The 16,958-nt window shown below is 43.8% G+C and overlaps 2 protein-coding genes across 2 annotated transcripts; both read left to right on the top strand.

The window, feature by feature from the left end:
- Window positions 1–2,010: 2,010 nt before the first annotated feature.
- crybb1 (crystallin, beta B1) lies at window positions 2,011–4,866 on the top strand. The gene is made up of 6 exons (XM_048259853.1): window positions 2,011–2,053; window positions 2,617–2,760; window positions 3,078–3,196; window positions 3,422–3,554; window positions 3,863–4,005; window positions 4,490–4,866. The coding sequence occupies exons 2-6, from the start codon at window positions 2,635–2,637 to the stop codon at window positions 4,665–4,667; spliced, it is 699 nt and encodes a 232-aa protein (XP_048115810.1). The 5' UTR covers window positions 2,011–2,053; window positions 2,617–2,634; the 3' UTR covers window positions 4,668–4,866.
- A 394-nt stretch (window positions 4,867–5,260) lies between these two features.
- On the top strand, window positions 5,261–16,142 carry acads (acyl-CoA dehydrogenase short chain). Its single transcript, XM_048259733.1, has 10 exons — window positions 5,261–5,343; window positions 6,511–6,674; window positions 7,303–7,452; window positions 9,561–9,672; window positions 10,278–10,429; window positions 12,019–12,189; window positions 13,104–13,241; window positions 14,429–14,524; window positions 14,769–14,825; window positions 15,519–16,142. The coding sequence occupies exons 1-10, from the start codon at window positions 5,316–5,318 to the stop codon at window positions 15,669–15,671; spliced, it is 1,221 nt and encodes a 406-aa protein (XP_048115690.1). The 5' UTR covers window positions 5,261–5,315; the 3' UTR covers window positions 15,672–16,142.
- The last annotated feature ends 816 nt before the right edge of the window (window positions 16,143–16,958 follow it).

The following is a 16,958-nucleotide window of genomic DNA, read 5'->3' as shown; positions in this document are numbered from 1 at the left end:
TGTTAGACTAGCAGTACTTACAGGCTTACTGTAGAGAAAATTAACCGAACCGTGACTTCAATACAGAGGTACATACTGAATCATGATTTTTGTGTACCGTTACACCCCTGATATATATATATACACACACACACATATATATATATATATATATATACACACACACACACACACACACACATAATGTATCAATTTTTAATAATAATAATAATAACAATAATAATAATATATAATTTTTATGTATGTCCTCTCCCTTAAATTAAGCTGTGACCTACTCCCATATACAATAGAGGTAGGACGTCAGATAAGTTGCATTAGTTGCATTGCATTCAAGAGCAAGAGCAACAGTGATGGTGCAGGCCACTCAACTCACATCAGTGCTCCAGAAGAAAAGGCCTTTTCCTCATGGATGCCTCCAATAGGGGGCGATCTCTGCTGCCCTTATCCCCAGTATGCACAGTGTTACACTTCAGCTCAGATGACACTGAGTTCTGAAGGCTAAATGATGGCTGCCTGGTGTTAATCATGTTGGCTAGATCAACGTGTTACGTGAATTTCAACCACAGTAATGCCCGGAGTCAATATCCCAGTACACACTGCAGGGTGACGACATAAAAAAAAATAGTTTCGTGGACAACATCAAAAGGTTATGGAAGTGTCATGGCAATCTAATGTAGACATAATATACTTTTGTCATTAAGATTACAAAGATATTTGTCATAGATTATTACCACAGTATATATTTACTGGTCACTCCTATGAGAGGTGACTGTTATCCTCAAAACAATAGATGCAGCATGACGCTGACAGAGGTACAGATGGGGCTGTTTTGTTCATGCAGTGCACACTGATACTGTCACTGTGGATGCAAGCCAGAACCAAATATTTCTTCCAAATATGCACCAGAATGTTGTTTAATAAATGAATGAAAAAGTAGTGTGATCAAGCTCGAAGAATTGAAAGAACAGTGAGAAAAAAAAGAGCTAGAGGCCCATCATTTTAAATCACGCAATAATCACAACCTCAAATCTACAAAACCCAAACAACCCTGTGATTTATAATGTGTACTTGGAGGCGGTGACAGGGTCAAGCCAGCTTGTTTCCCCATGGGTTTTTTTTGGTGTTTACACTGACATTGCGGCCTTACAAACTGTCCACTGAAAGAATGGGCTCAAACAGCTCCTCAGATCCCTGCTCTATAGAGACACACAATGCATTTGTTCTCCATTGCCTGAAAAACTTCACTAGTGTCCAGGCATCTTGCCCAAAAGTCTATATAAGTCTACAAAGGCAGGTCACTCTCATTCCATTTCAAGCAAGATAGAGCGATAAGAACATAGAGGCAAATTGCAAAAATACACAGAGTGTCAAGTAACTGAATGCAGTATACAGTAGCGAGACATCCCTAAATTAAATAACATTCGTTATAAAATATAATTTTGGATCTCTGTGTTAAGAGTTTTAAAAATGTATGTGTGGAAGCTTGGCTATAAAGAACAGAATTACATATTTTTACTCACGCTTCACACAAGCAAAGGCCTTTTAGAAAATTAAATGCATCATACAAATGTTAATCATATATTACTGTCACCAAGTCAAGAGATGTTGTGGCTTATCGAAAGGTATGTGGGTAGAATGTGAACAGACATAGAGAGTTAGAGATGGAGAGAGTGGGAAAGGGAGAGAGAGAGAGAGAGAGAGAGAGAGAGAGAAAACTATCAGAGGATTAGCATGCCTCAACCTCTGGCCTATACATTCCTATGATCTGTGCAAGCCCTATAGCTAGCAGTGTTGCCCCGCGGGCTGAAACTGCCATTGTCAGGGCTTTCCATTGAGGACAAAGTGCTTACGGGGACCCAGAGGGAGAACTTTCTGGGCGTAGCGATGACCCGGCGGCTTTGATGCGGACCAACACTGATGACGGGAGTGTTTCTATTGTGCGCCAAGCCCCTCCATACTCCCCTTGCCAGAGTATAAAAGCTTGGCCGCAGGGTTTGGAAGACCAGCACGAGCCAGCCAGCCCCACAGGCACTGCAAGCTGTACTCATAACAGGTAAGGGCCCAGCCCAGGAAGCAGCAGCACACACACACACACACACCACACACACACACATACTCATACACACACACATGCACACACACACACACACACACACACACACACATTCACAGGATGAGCAGTGCGCTCCATGGCATGGAGACAGGTGGGCAAGGGTGGCAGAACAGGTGATGATGATTGGGATCCATCATTAAGCTTCCCATCATACTCGGGGTTTACCCGCCTGCCCCTGTCCCAAATAACTGCAGCCTGCCAGCACTGCCTGCCTGCTTGAGGGCCATTATAAGTCACGGAAAGCAGCCAGACAAATTTTTGGTTGTAGCCTGGGATTCAGGCAGAGCTTTTAATTAGACATATCTGGTGTTAACTGCTGGAATGTTAAATGGGTTTAAAAGTGAAGCCAGTTTTGTAAAATCATATCCCAACTATGACTTCACTTCCTGAGCCACCACCAACACCAATGCACACTGTTCCATGGATGTTTGGAGTGAGTCCATCTCTTGATCTCTTGGTTATCACCTGGACCTCACATTGCTCTTCTCTCTGCTCTCTCCCAGACTCTCTGAACCTAAATCATGTCTCAGACCGCCAAGTCCACTTCCAACCAGGGCACTGACGCCAAGGACAAGGGAGCTCCCGCCCCCGCCGCCAGCAGCAAGGCCACCAAGACCGGAGAGCCCGGAATGATGGGCAACTTCAGAGTAAGTGTATCCTCCTCACGCTTCACACACACTCACACACACACACACTAACACAGCTGAAAATGGAGAAATTGCAGTCTCTAAACAGTGGAGCACTCTCTGCATCTATTCAAAAACAATAAATGGGTAATGGGTTTAACTGTAATATAATGATGACAATTGTTAAGGAATAATGAAATATATATAATAGATAATATCAATGTAATATATTAATGGATTAAATGGTAAAGGTCCTCATGTTTTTGTGACTAGTGCTTGACGGCAGTGGATCTCATGTGGCTCTTTCTTTCAATAGTGTTCTCAAACTGTTCCCACAGATCATGCTCTTCGAGCAGGAGAACTTCCAGGGCAGGATGATCGAGGTTCAGAACGAGTGTGTGAACGTGTGTGACCAAGGAATGGACAGAGTGCGCAGTATCATTGTGGAGTGCGGCCCGTAAGTCCATCACAGCAAAACTCCTCCGAAAGCACTTAGAATAGTTCTGACTGCTACTGCAGAGATTAATGAAATTAGCAGTCAGTCAGATTCTGGCCTTCTGTACTCAATCTGTCTCCTCCCTCTTTTTTTCCCCTTGATCTCAATCTCGCTGCTTGATGGCGCCCCCTGGTGATTCCTCCCCCTCACTGCGCTCTCCTTCTCCCCCTGCATCCCCACCTCCAGCTTCGTGGCCTTCGAGCAGTCTAACTTCCGTGGGGAGATGTTCATCCTGGAGAAGGGCGAGTATCCTCGCTGGGATACCTGGTCCAACAGCTACCGCAGTGACTGTCTCATGTCCCTTAGACCTATCCGCATGGTAAGGACTGCACTACAACTTCCTGGAAATTCATAGGAATTCTAAGAATTTTATTCATGCTCTGATGCACAATTCAACCTACAAGAACCATGACACATTTAGTAGAAATGTTCAGCATACAGTACACCCACAGAGAAACACTACAGACATTTACTGACTCACTCCCTAAAGAAATAGTATTGGGTATGATTTTTTTCCCAAGCTGTAGAGTAACAGTCTGCAGTGCACTGAACCACGCTGACACACACTGCTTTCAAATGCTCCTTCCTCTCTCACCATCCGCCCACATCTCCGCTTCACTCCTACAGGACAACATGGAGCACAAGATCTGCCTGTTCGAGCTGTCCGACTTCAAGGGCAACAAGATGGAGATCCAGGAGGATGACGTGCCAACCCTGTGGGCCCATGGCTTCTGCGACAGAGTGGGCAGCGTGAGAGTGCCCGGTGGAGCGTACGTACATGTTATTCTAAGAAAATTATTTAGTCTATTTCTATTAGTAGTATTTTTTTATGTAGGTTATATAACTACTTTAAACCATTTTAATGATGATGTTTATTGATGTTGTTGTGGGTCTGGATAAAAAAAAAAAACATCTGCCAAGAACCATAACCATAATCAAGTGTGCCCACGCTTAACCAAGCGCCCAATCACAGACTAGACAGAGGAATCCCCCCAGAGAGGGGAGAGTAGCCAACATCAGCTGAACTCTGAGAATGGGAATGATCTCACCCATTTGCTTGGCCAGCTCTCTCAGAGGCACAAGGGAACTAAGATCACAAATATACAGTTATACTATAATTATACAATTGCAAATACTTCTTACATATTGGAATACATCATCAGCATTTGATGACGGGATGTGATTAAGTTAACTATCATGGATTGACCTCTGTTCTTGTCAGCTTTTTAATCAAATTGTGCTCTTCCTCTCCAGTTGGGTGGGCTACCAGTACCCTGGATACAGAGGCTACCAGTACCTGTTCGAGTGCGGCGAGTACAGACACTACAACGAGTTTTGCGCCTTCCAACCTCAGATCCAGTCCATGCGTCGCGTGAGGGATATGCAGTTCCACCAGCGCGGATGCTTCAACCTCACCTCTGCCAAACAGTGAGCCAGCCCTGCCGCAAACCGGTGGCCTAGCAACCAGCCTTCCCACGGGCGCTTTTTATCCCCCCATCCAGATCTCTTCCCTCCACCCCAAATCTCTCTCATTTCCCCATTCCCACAGAATAGCATGACATCATTGTAAACGGACATCTGACGTGACTTTTTATGATGCCAAAAAATAAACATGTTTTGAAAAACCCAAATTTGCAGACTTATTGATTTATTTATTTTTAAACACATCTATTTGTTAATGTCAAGTAAATAAATGTATTTATTTATACAATATGACATTGCACAAAGATATAGGCCTAGAAGTAGCCTATGGCAGTAGGCAATGTCTAGCCTAGGCCTACTCTAAACATGTGAAGACAATTATACTGTATATTGATCAAATGAATATCTCCTCTGCTTTAAATAAAATTAAGTAATTCTGACTAATTGTTTTTTTTTTCGTTTTATTTTGTCATTTTAGATAACCAGGAGTGTTATATATAGTATGTGTGGAAAATATTCCTATCTTTATGATAACAGACAGCACTATCGTCGTGACGTTACACTCGACTAGCCAATCAAATAATCAGCTTGTCGCTCTGTTTTCTTCTGACATCTAGTTCTATGGTAGTTGCACAAGCTAGCTAGCGGCATCATCAAGATGGCAGCACTTTTCAAAGCACGGAAAGGTCAGTAATAAAGTGACAATTCCACATTTTACTTACTGTGATTTTTACAGGTTAAAGGTATAACAGGTTGACGATTTAATTGTTATTTGGAAACAATGGAATTCTACTCATGACATTTGAAGCACATGAAGTATGCTAACATTACCTAAGATTATTATTTTGCTAGCGTGAACCTTCCAGCTTGCTGGCTGGCTGCTGCTGCTGCTGACTGTCTGTGCTAGGTAACCAAACTAGCTTGCTATCTTGTTAGCTTACTGTGGTTTCTACTATGTTTTCCAGTAGGCATGTATTAGATATTGGAATGGAGTATTTTTGAGTATTTGCTAGCGAAGGTTACTTTCAAGTGCATTTATTTCATGAATTGTATGGTTGTTTTCCTTTTAATCCAGGGAGTTAACTAAGTTTAACTAAGTAACTAAGACAGGCACTTCCTCAATGGGTTTGAATAAGTGTACTGACGTTGACATAACTGGCTATCGAGTTATAGGAGTTAGGTACCCAATTTAAATTACTTTCGCTGTAAGGTGCGATAGCAAGGGTGCAGTTGTGCTCAATTACATTCAAGTCTCTTATTTAATATTGTATTGACGCGAAAATTCACGGAATTTTTCCATCAAATTCAATAGCGCCTGTCAGTAAGACGCGCGCCATCACTAGGACAAAGGTGACAGCGCACTTAAGGTTCTGTAACCTCTCACCCAGTTTCCATCATAGTGTTATGAAAACGTTCATGCTTCGCCCGAATATAATCACTCCTTTCTCTCATGTATAAATAAATTCTATTCTAGCAGCCCTTTGGTACTACGTTATTACTACCATGCCTCATATATCAGCCAGATCACAGCCGTTTTGAATCAGTAACTAATATCTGGCTAACGCTACCTCATAGTGCTTCAAGGTCTTACTGCCTGTTAATATTCAGCTGACACTACCACACAGTTGCAGTGTGTTATTTACAGTCAGTTATATGATTAATGCTCACTAATGCTGATGAAATAAGAGGCAAGGAACTATGGGTCATCTATGTTGGTGTCTTACTTGATACAAGTGTGGTGTTTATCCTGTCATTTGGTCAGTGTTATTCCTGTAATTTAGTGGTCAATGTTGTTCCTTCCTGTTCTGACTCTGAATGTTGAATGTTGTCGTCTCTCTGTGCTGTGCCTCCAGCGTTGGGCATAGCAGTGGGCTGCAGCAAGCGCTACATCACCCAGCTAGCCGAGCTGCCAGAGATGCACCAAATGCTCCGGCAGACGTGCCGGGATTACGCCGACAGAGAGCTGGCTCCTATCGCAGCTAAACTGGACAAGGAGCATGTCTTCCCAGCCAAGCAGGTAGAGGAGCATCCGGATAGTACTGGAGTCAGGGGTCAGGGAACTAGCCACTGGTGGTGGGTGAGACCATAGATATTAGAAAGCTAGATACCGCATTGACTGTTGAGTTCTATTAGGTGGCATACATGAACGTGGGCGCCATATTGCTGGGGGCAAACACCATATTGTCTATGGGCAACACTTGCTGGCAGAGATTCCTGTGTGATTTCCAGTCAGAGTCACATGTTTCTCCATTGCCCTCCAGTGATTGTTGCCCCCACCAATATGGCGGCACTATTTACATACGTTCTGGAGCCCAATGTGGTATCTAGCTTTCTAATAGCTCTGGATTCTGGGGGGACATGGCTGTCTGCATCAAGAGGTAGCTCAACTGGTTCTCAGCAAGATGCTGTACAAAAAAGCAAAGGTGAATAAATGGACATTTTGGCAAATGTAAAGGCTGAATGTCTGATGTAGGTTGATTTTGGAAAACCAAAGGTCAAAGGTGAATCAATTGATATTAATGGTTCAGGTGATTAATGTTGTTTAGGTTATTTGTTGTAAACTACAACACCTGTGCTGTTACTAGTGTCAGCAGATGTTGTGGCTTGTCAGAGACCGTGATAAATCAAGCTTCTTTTGTCCTCAGGTCCGGGAACTGGGCGAGATGGGTGTCATGTCGGTGGAGGTTCCGGAACACCTAGGCGGAGCGGGACTGGACTACCTGGCCTACGCGCTGGCCATGGAGGAAGTCAGCAGAGGGTGCGCGTCCACTGGGGTCGTTGTCAGTGTCAACAACGTGAGTCTGTCGTCATGGAGAACCCTGTGTCGATGGGATAGCATGTGCTATAACCTGACTGTGTGTGTGTGTGTGTGATTTGGAGTTGGGTAACATGAGAAAGACATTGCTGATATTGAAACATTACTCATGGAAAGAGACAAAAATGCAGATAATGCCGTTCTTGTGAACCGGAAAGGTGTATCAGGAAAGAGACTTGAATTTCAGAATGCGTAGCACATTGTGTTCTGTGGAAGAAGAGCCTCTGTGGCATCTGGTTAATTCAAGTCAGTCTTTAACATAATATGATATTTTGACATAATAATAACTTTCTCTCACACAGTACATTGGTGGCAGTTTTCTGTCAGATTGGGTTACAACAACACATTGCATTTATATAGACCCTTTCAACAATAAAAACAAAAACAATGCTTGAACATTCTATTTGGTTCCCAATCTACTTCCTCTGCATTAAAGGTCCAGTATGTAAGAAATAATGGAAAATAAACTGTAACCATTCCAAAAATGATCACCATATGTTGTCAGAGAGTAAGGAAGCACGATGAATTGAAGTAATGGCTTATTTGACAACATTACTCTAACCCGTAAAACCAATGAAAAAAAATGAGTTACGGGGCGGAATGTCTTGGAATTTTTTCAAGATGTTTTGAACGATTAATTCTAGAATAGCTGATTAATAATGGGCTAGCACGCCCTCCTATTTGGGTTGCCAAATTAGCAAAGGCCAACTGTCAACAGCTGTCAGTTGTAGTCATGAACGCCACGAGAGGCAGGCAAATTTCCAAAATTAAAACAAGAAACAAATTAAGTGGACATCGGAGGAGCTTCCTGAGATGGTGACGCCTTCGCAAACGAAGAATATCAAGTCTGACGAGCTGGCCATATTTCTCCACAACAGGTAGCCTAGGCTAAACTTCATCTGCATCGCTAACTTCAGCTAAATATGTTACGTTGGTTAGAGAGGTATTTTTTGTTTTCACTGTTTCCGTAATGTGTAGCTGGGTCATGGTTGGAGAAACGTTAAAGCAGCTGCAGGTCAACTAACGTTAGCTAAGTCTTCATTACATCTGGCAACCCAGAAGAGGCTCGCGTCTGGTATTCTTGAGAACGTTCACCAGTGTTTTGATTTTGGCCTGCAGAACGTTCGGTAACAATCCTACAAATCGCACCTTTAAGATAACATATGGAATGTTAAAAAGGAACTCTTGTGGGGCCAAGAGAGTTCCATTATCAGCATCATAGTTGGCCCCACAAGGCTTCCGTTTTAACATTCCATATGTTATCTTAATGCAGAGGTAGGCAGCAGTTAACCCCAGAGCCATATAAAGGTACCTTTATATGGCTCTGGTTAACCCGTAAGCAGTTTTGAACATTCGAACAGAAGATTCTGTTCCGCAACAATGTAAGGTTTTAAAATTCCGTGTTCAATTTAATGAACCCAGATATTCTTTAGAATGTCCAACTTCCAACATTCCCATCACACCGGTGTGATGGTACAGCCTTAAGGGGGGGGGGGTTCAAACCAAAGATTTGCGACGGGATGAGCTGCAACGTTCTAAAATCTTGCAACTGCGACAAGACGTGGTGAATGTTTTGTGACTGCTTGCAAGAGCTGGCAACAACATGCAACATTTAATTCACACCGCTGCAAATCTTTCTGCAACGGTTTCGTCTCGTCACAAATCTTAGGTGACAATTGGGCCTTAAGAATTAAGTGACTCCTGTATGGGTGACTACTAGACTTATCTCATACCTTTAGACGCCAACTTTATCAGGAAGTCTTCCTCTAACATGTGGAATGTATCTCAGTCATGCTTGTATGATAAATGGATTTTTTTGCGGTTAAATGACTGCATGTAAGTTACTACATATTGGAACCAGATGTTTATGTTGAAGCTGAGGATGTAAACGCCAAAGCACTAAACAAGAAATAACAGCAATAACAACTTGAAATGTTTTGCACCATGCAGCCAATGAGTAGAACAATATTAGGAAATGCATCATAACTGCCTACAAAGAGCTTGTGTTCGTAGTTCAGTAGATTTTAGTGGCCTGAATGGGGAGAATCTGAAGTGGAGATTTTCACATGGTGAAATGTTGTGCTGCAGTCTCTGTATATCGGCCCCATCCTGAAGTTTGGAACTGAGGAGCAGAAGGAGAAGTGGATAACCCCCTTCACCACCGGGGAGAAGGTTGGCTGCTTTGCCCTTAGTGAACCAGGTAGGCACAACGCCACGCCAGCATCAGCCCGAATATACACTAACATCAGCCTGAACACACACCAACACCAGCCTGAACACACACCAACAACACTAACATCAGCCTGAACACACACTTAACAACACTAACATCAGCCTGAACACACATTAACAACACTAACATCAGCCTGAACACTCACCAACAACACTAACATCAGCCTGAACACTCACCAACAACACTAACCAGCCTGAACACACACCAACGCCTAACTGACCTTCCTGCACCCGCATAACATCACATCAACATTATACTTAACACACACCAACAGCAGACAAACCCCACTGCACTCTATCCCCAGAGCATCCTGGACCAACATCACCCCAACTTCATTGTATTCCTCTTGTCACACCAGCGCAAGGCCTGACTGTCTCCTCTTTGGCACATTACAAAGTTTCCGTCTTCTTGCTAATCGACTCGCATTCTGTCATAATGCCATACCGTTTCTCAATACATCAACCATATAGGGAGCGACTATGGTAGCCTTGTGTGCAACATGCACCTGTAGTACAGGTAATGCACTCCGCAGCACAGGTAACAGCCCTGTGTGTGGTGTCTCCTCTGCACAGGTAACGGCAGCGACGCAGGTGCGGCGTCCACCACGGCGCGTCAGGAGGGGGACGAGTGGGTCTTGAACGGTACCAAGGCCTGGATCACAAACAGCTGGGACGCCTCCGCCACAGTAGTTTTCGCCACCACAGACAAGAACCTCAAACATAAGGTATTGCACACCCACCCACACACACACACACACACACACACCCACACACCCACCCCCACACACACGCACACACACACAATTACATTTAAATTCTTTATTTGGATTAGAAAATAAGCATATATCATGGCATAATCCAAATTTGATAGAAAGGTGTACAACAGCAGTCAATATCCCAGTCCATTATGCACATTAGGGGTAAAGGTGGCACCTACGCCTCCATATGTAGAGGCTACCAATTACTGCTGATACAGAGCAATATCATGTCAGTTTCTTGGCCTTGTTCTTATGTAGTCCACAGATCTGCAGGCCTCGGACACACATCTTGTGCACATGGCCTAAACTACCAAAAATGAGGATGATTATACAGGAGAAGCCATTGACAGTAGTTATTGAAAACATTGTACCATGGTTGATATTTTAACAGTTTTGAAGCATAGCAGATGTCCATGTAAGCATCGAAAAAGCAACGAATTTCTATTATTGTAACGGCTTTGGTGTGTTCATTAATTACAACTATGTCAGGTGTATTTGGTAAGTTATTTATGGCAGTTTCCAATGTAGCGCACTGTTCGTGTGGGGGGAGAACCAGTCTATCTTGATCTTTTCGTTGTGATGAATTGCAGTAAAGTTGGCACACTTTCAAACACAAATACACACACACACACGGTGTACAAGCAGAGAGGGTACATAAATGGTCTATGATGTAGCCTAGGCCTGGAAGGCCTAGGTTGGCCTGTAGCCAACCTCTCCCTCTCTTCCGTTCTACATCCTTCTAGTCTTAGTCTGACAAACATTGCAAGTTAATTACTTTTGTATGGGTTAAACAAAGAAGAAAATGGCGCCAAAACAAGCCCACATGATTGGTTCTCCAGTTGGCATCAGACACACCTACTCACACACCTATTTCACACCTATCCATTCTTATCAGAATAGCATGAGGGGAGATATCTCATATATCAGAAATATCACTTATAGAATGTTCCAAACATTCTCACAATCAAATCATTACAATCCTTGTACTGAGACTATCACAATGATACCGAACATGAATATATTTACATTTCATGACACATGGATACATTATATCAAGGTAACATCCTTTGTCCTGTGTACCTGATAGCCCTTAGCACCAGTACATTAGCATTTCATTTGGGGTGGGGAGGGTGTCTTTGTTTTAAACCAAGAAGGGTCACATGGCCAACGAAAACAAGTCTAGAAATTAAATTATTATTAATTTTATCCGTAAAATTATTGCTATCAACTATAAAAGCCCTCAGCTCTGCAAAATCTGTTGCCATCAATTTGTTTTTGTTGAGCAACACTGGTCACCTGAACTATAAAATGGCCCTGATGAGGATGTTGATGGAGTAAAAAGCCCTGGAGACACGATTATGTTTCTTACGTTGTTTCCAGTTGTCTCTGAAAAAGAACATGCTGCATAAGTCAGTTATCTTGTTGTTCAAAGAGGCGTGTCGAACAGATGAACCAGATGAAATCCCTGTGGTGGTGATTTAGTGTGTTAATCCTATTATAATAACCCCACCCATGGTGGCGCTGTGCTTGTGTTATGCCCCCCCCCCCCCCCACAGGGAATCAGTGCCTTCCTGATACCCATGCCGCATCCAGGCCTGTCGCTAGGCAAGAAGGAGGACAAGCTGGGCATCCGGGCATCCTCGACCGCCAACATCATCCTGGAGGACTGCCGCATCCCGCTGGGCAACCTGCTGGGCAGCAGGGGCATGGGCTTCAAGATCGCCATGGTACGCCGCTACCACCCTCACCCAACATCACCCTTCACTACTTCACTAAAGCCCTGATCATCAACATCAACGCCGATTTGCCTGTCGCTCGCTGCATCAAAATGTTGAAATTATTTGCTGTGAAATTATTTGCTGTGAAATTATTTGACGTTTCGTGTCACCAGTAATTATTTCCTCTTCCACCCTAATTTATTTGGCAGGCAAAGTGTGCTAACTCTGTTTCTCATAGATATTAGAAAGCTAGATACCGCATTGTCCGTCGAGTTCTATTAGGTGGCATACGTAAATGCGGCCGCCATATTGCTGGGGGCAAACACCTTACAGTCTATGGGCAACACTTGTCGGCAGTCAGAGACACCGGTCTGATTTCCAATCATAGACATCTGTTTCTCCATTGGCCTCCAGTGATCGTTGCCCCCACCAAGATGGCGGCACTATTTACATACGTTCTGGAGCCCAATGTGGTATATAGTTTTCTAATATCTATGTTGTTTCTCTGAATGACACGAGCCCCTAACTTCACAAACATCTACTCATAAGAGCGCCCCACCAAAGGCCCTCCCTGTATTTGGAGCATCCAGTCATTAACTACATGGTGCTCTACTGTATACAGTGATGATCTATCATACAGTGCCTCACTATGGAGGACACTAGGTAGTGAATGAGTAGAGATTCTGGACACAGACCGGTGCAGTCTCTGTCCTCCTGCTGCAGGGCTTTGATGGTTGTCAGGTCAGGATGTGATTCTGAATGTTGCTTTAGTTTTAACATGTGAAATCTATGTTTCCTCCTTGACCCATTGACCCTTTGACATTGACCCTTTTAAATGCCCTTGTAGTGAGTGACTCCGATCCCCCTCACCTGCTTTTCCACCTCACCTGTCCACACCTGTCCTTGTCCTCCTTGTCCCGCAGCAAACCCTGGACAGCGGGCGGATTGGGATTGCAGCCCAGGCTCTGGGCATCGCGCAGGCCGCTATGGACTGCGCCGCAGACTACGCGCACAAGAGAATGGCTTTTGGGGCTCCCATTGGGAAGATGCAGGCCATCCAGGTGTCCTTCTCTGCTCAACACACACATGCACACACACAAATACACATGCACACACACGCACACATGCACACGTACACATGCACACACACACATACACATGCACACATACACCCACACATGCACACATACACCCACACGCACACGTACACATGCACACGCACACTCATACACACACACACACACACACACACACACACATGCACACATAGACACAAAATGGCTTTCTCAAAACTGGCCAACAGCAAGAAAAGAAAGGTGACCATTGTGTAGACCTAGGCAAACGCGTATATTGCAATGAGATTAAGAACCAAGCATAATGCGCTATTTTTTTAAATCGCATGCTGCCAAAATTTTTTATTTTACGCTGTCTCTTGTGCTGTTACTTTCTTTCTTTGGCTGCTACTATTTTGACCCTTTGATGCACACTTCCTTCTCCATAAACTGCCACAGACACTGTCTAGTAGGTTTCTGCCTCGTCCTCCTGCTGTAGTTATGGAGATAATAAACATTTATGAATGGCTGGTGGCAGGTTAAAAGTGTCACCCATTAAAGCTGCAGTTGGCAAGATTTTTTTGATCATATTCACTGAAACCGACACTCTGAACAACAAAAAACACGCACTTCTACCTCCACTTAGAGCCTGTTATTTGTTTTGCAAAAATCCACAGCTCCTGGTTCTTCTGGTCCAAACAGAGCAGGACTATGTGAGATCTGACTGTCAGTCACAGTCTGGTGCGCACTGACGAGCACAAACTCGATGAGAGAGTGCTCGGTGGTAGTGGGGGAGGGGCATGAGAGTTGTAAGCATTCAAAATTTTGGCTAAGTCCCCTCAATCTGTCAGACTTGCAGCTTTAATACTGGCACATTGTTTTTGTATAGTTTCAGAGTTATGTGGGTTTAGCGTCTTTTTTTTTTTTTTAGCGTCTGTAGCCAACCTAACATTTGGAGTGAATGGAAATTTCATAAGTGGACCTTTCATGTTTATATATTTGAGTACCCCTGCTCTACAGTTGTGTGTGTGTGTGTGTGTGTGTGTTTAACCTGTTTCTCCCTCCTGCCCCAGTTTAAGCTGGCAGACATGGCTGTGTGTGTGTGTGTGTGTGTGTGTGTGTGTGTGTGTGTGTGTGTGTGTGTGTGTGTGTGTGTGTTTTTAACCTGTTTAACCTGTTTCTCCCTCCTGTCCCAGTTTAAGCTGGCAGACATGGCTGTGGCTCTTGAGAGCTCTCGTCTGCTCACCTGGAAGGCAGCGCTGCTAAAGGACGCCGGTAAACCCTACTCAAAGGCGAGTTTGCCATGGCAACTTCTTTCTCTCTCTCTCTCTCTCTCTCTCTGTTTCCCTTACACACACACACACAAACAAACATTGCCTGCAGAGCCAGAAGTACAGACTGAACATACAGACACTCACACCCACTCCCTTACACTTGAGTGGACCTAGGTTGCTTGCCACTATTCCGTTGTGACCTTGGTCAGTTGGTTGTTGCCTGCCTGCTGTTGACCTCCTTCTGTCCTCTTGTCTGCTATAGGCAGCTGCCATGGCCAAACTGTCAGCCTCCGAAGCTGCAACTCATATTGCCCATCAGGTAAGATTGAGCTCTGTCTAGCAGCTGCTCTTCAACAGCCTCAAAAGTGCTTAAACCATCTTGAAGGCATAAGTGGCATAAACACCCTAAACAGAGTTCTGTATTACTATACATGTAACACACTTGGTCAGTATTTCAGACATTCCTTTTTTTTCCAAGTTCCAAGGCACTCTCTGTTTCAAAACAGTTAAAAAGCATTTATTATCATGGCTTGGTCAATTTAAACCTTTAAAAACACTCGGGGATCATTTTCATCAGGGAGTCAAACACATCAGAGTGTTTTTAAAGGCTTAAAATGACCAAGCCATGATAATAAAGTCTTTCTAACTAAACTGTTTTGAAACAGCGAGTGCCTTGGAACTTCTTCTTTTGGATTATCAGTTTCCCATCCAAAGAGCACCTCAAACAGTTTTGAGTTCAGGATGTCTTCTTCAAACATTTTGTGATTCCTTTTTTGTTGTTATGTTCAGGCCCTCTATATTGTGTAAGCCAAGTGCATATAAAAGCACAGAACAACAGCATGCACAGAAGACAGAAAGTAACTGTTTAACTACTATTACCTCATCGTTGAATGAGAAGCATTTCAGTGTTTTAATAATAATAACATCTCAGGAGAAACGCTAGTTTCTTGAGAAGAACCCTGTTTCTGTCTTGTGTGACCCTGTTTGTGTCTTTGCTCTGGTTTGTCCGCAGTCCATCCAGGTTCTGGGAGGGATGGGTTACGTGTCGGACATGCCGGCCGAGAGGCACTACCGTGACGCTCGCATCACTGAGATCTACGAGGGAACCAGCGAAATTCAGAGGCTCGTCATCGCCAACCTGGTCCTCAAAGAGTATCAGGTGTAGGACAGAAGGACTGCAAGGGACAGGAACTTCCTGAACTAATAATACAAGAACTAATGATGTTTTTCAGAGCCTGGGTTTTGACCCCTCCCTGTACCATTTGGTTACCTCATTTTTCATTGGGTCAACAAACTGCTGTCAACTGCATTCAGAGGTCAGAGGAGAGCAGGATTTTGAGAGAGGCGGTGCAATTCTGGTGCCAGGTTACTTCCTGTTCAGAATGCCTCTTCCAAGTTCTGGCAGCGGAACACCCCCAGGTTTGTCTCGGCTGCAGTTCCTTTGGTGTCCACAAGAGTTCAGCAGTCTCTCAACTCCTGTTGCTTTTTCTCCTTGTGTCTGGGACATCTCCATAAGGCCTCTTTGGAGAAACAAGCTCACAGTCTGTCATGTTCTGCTTTTTCAGGACATAATATATTTGGCTGTATATATGTAGGATACAAAGTTTTTTAAAATAAATTGCCGAGTGATGATTCATTATGGATTTACCACTTCTCTTATGATAACCCTGCTGGTTTTAATTTAAATGAATTTAGGCTAAGTTATTGTGGAAGGACTGACCACAGTGGGTTACATATTGAAGGAAATCCCTTTCAATGGCCAGTGTTCTCATTATCGTAATGCATTCTGTTAATTTTTAATTGTTGGTAATACATATTCAAGTCAACTTTATTCGCCATGTATACAGATACTAGGAATTTGATTTGGTCTTCTCCATGCAGGCAACACACAGTAAAACAGAAAGACAAAAGACAAAGACACAATACAAGGACAGACAGAACCATTATGAGCAATAAATTAATAGGAATGTTTAATAGGAATGTAGATAGTGCAGTGTTAGATAAAAAAAAGTGCAATGAAGTCCAAGTTTAAGAGTTATTTAGGAGAGCTATTGCTTGGGGGAAGAAACTGTGGCGGTGGCGTGATGTTTTGGGCAAAATAGCCCTGTACCGCTTTCCAGAGGGGAGAAGATTAAACAGACTATTGGCAGGATGAGAGAGATCGGCCGCAATTTTCACAGCTCTGTTAATGGACCTGGAGCTGTACAGGTCCATGATGGGGAGCAGGGGGCAGCCGATGATCCGCTCTGCTGCCCGGACGACTCTTTGTAGCCTGGCCTCTGCGCGGGCTGACGCATAGGCAAACCAGACTGTGAGGGAGGATGTTAGCACACTCTCAATGACCGCTCTGCGGTGGAGGAAAAACAGGCGCAGCTGTCCTTTCTTCACTAGTTGGGAGATGTTATTGTCCCATTTGAGTGTGTTGGTGATGGTTGTGTCCAGGAACTTAAAG

This window comes from Alosa alosa, chromosome 12, assembly GCF_017589495.1.
Source record: "Alosa alosa isolate M-15738 ecotype Scorff River chromosome 12, AALO_Geno_1.1, whole genome shotgun sequence".
Classification (NCBI taxonomy): Eukaryota; Metazoa; Chordata; class Actinopteri; order Clupeiformes; family Clupeidae; genus Alosa; species Alosa alosa.
The sequence above is the reverse complement of the archived record's forward strand: the minus strand, read 5'-3'. Positions and strand labels throughout refer to the sequence as shown.

What these genes read in the sequence shown, in the direction of transcription:
- crybb1 (XM_048259853.1), top strand. Translation starts at nt 2,635, where the DNA reads ATGTCTCAGACCGCCAAGTCCACTTCCAACCAGGGCACTGACGCCAAG. An exon ending in GAATGATGGGCAACTTCAGA is followed by an intron (nt 2,761 to 3,077) that starts GTAAGTGTATCC and finishes CTGTTCCCACAG; the next exon opens with ATCATGCTCTTCGAGCAGGA. An exon ending in CCCTTAGACCTATCCGCATG is followed by an intron (nt 3,555 to 3,862) that starts GTAAGGACTGCA and finishes TCACTCCTACAG; the next exon opens with GACAACATGGAGCACAAGAT.
- acads (XM_048259733.1), top strand. Translation starts at nt 5,316, where the DNA reads ATGGCAGCACTTTTCAAAGCACGGAAAG. An exon ending in ATGTCTTCCCAGCCAAGCAG is followed by an intron (nt 6,675 to 7,302) that starts GTAGAGGAGCAT and finishes TTTTGTCCTCAG; the next exon opens with GTCCGGGAACTGGGCGAGAT. An exon ending in TCGTTGTCAGTGTCAACAAC is followed by an intron (nt 7,453 to 9,560) that starts GTGAGTCTGTCG and finishes GTTGTGCTGCAG; the next exon opens with TCTCTGTATATCGGCCCCAT.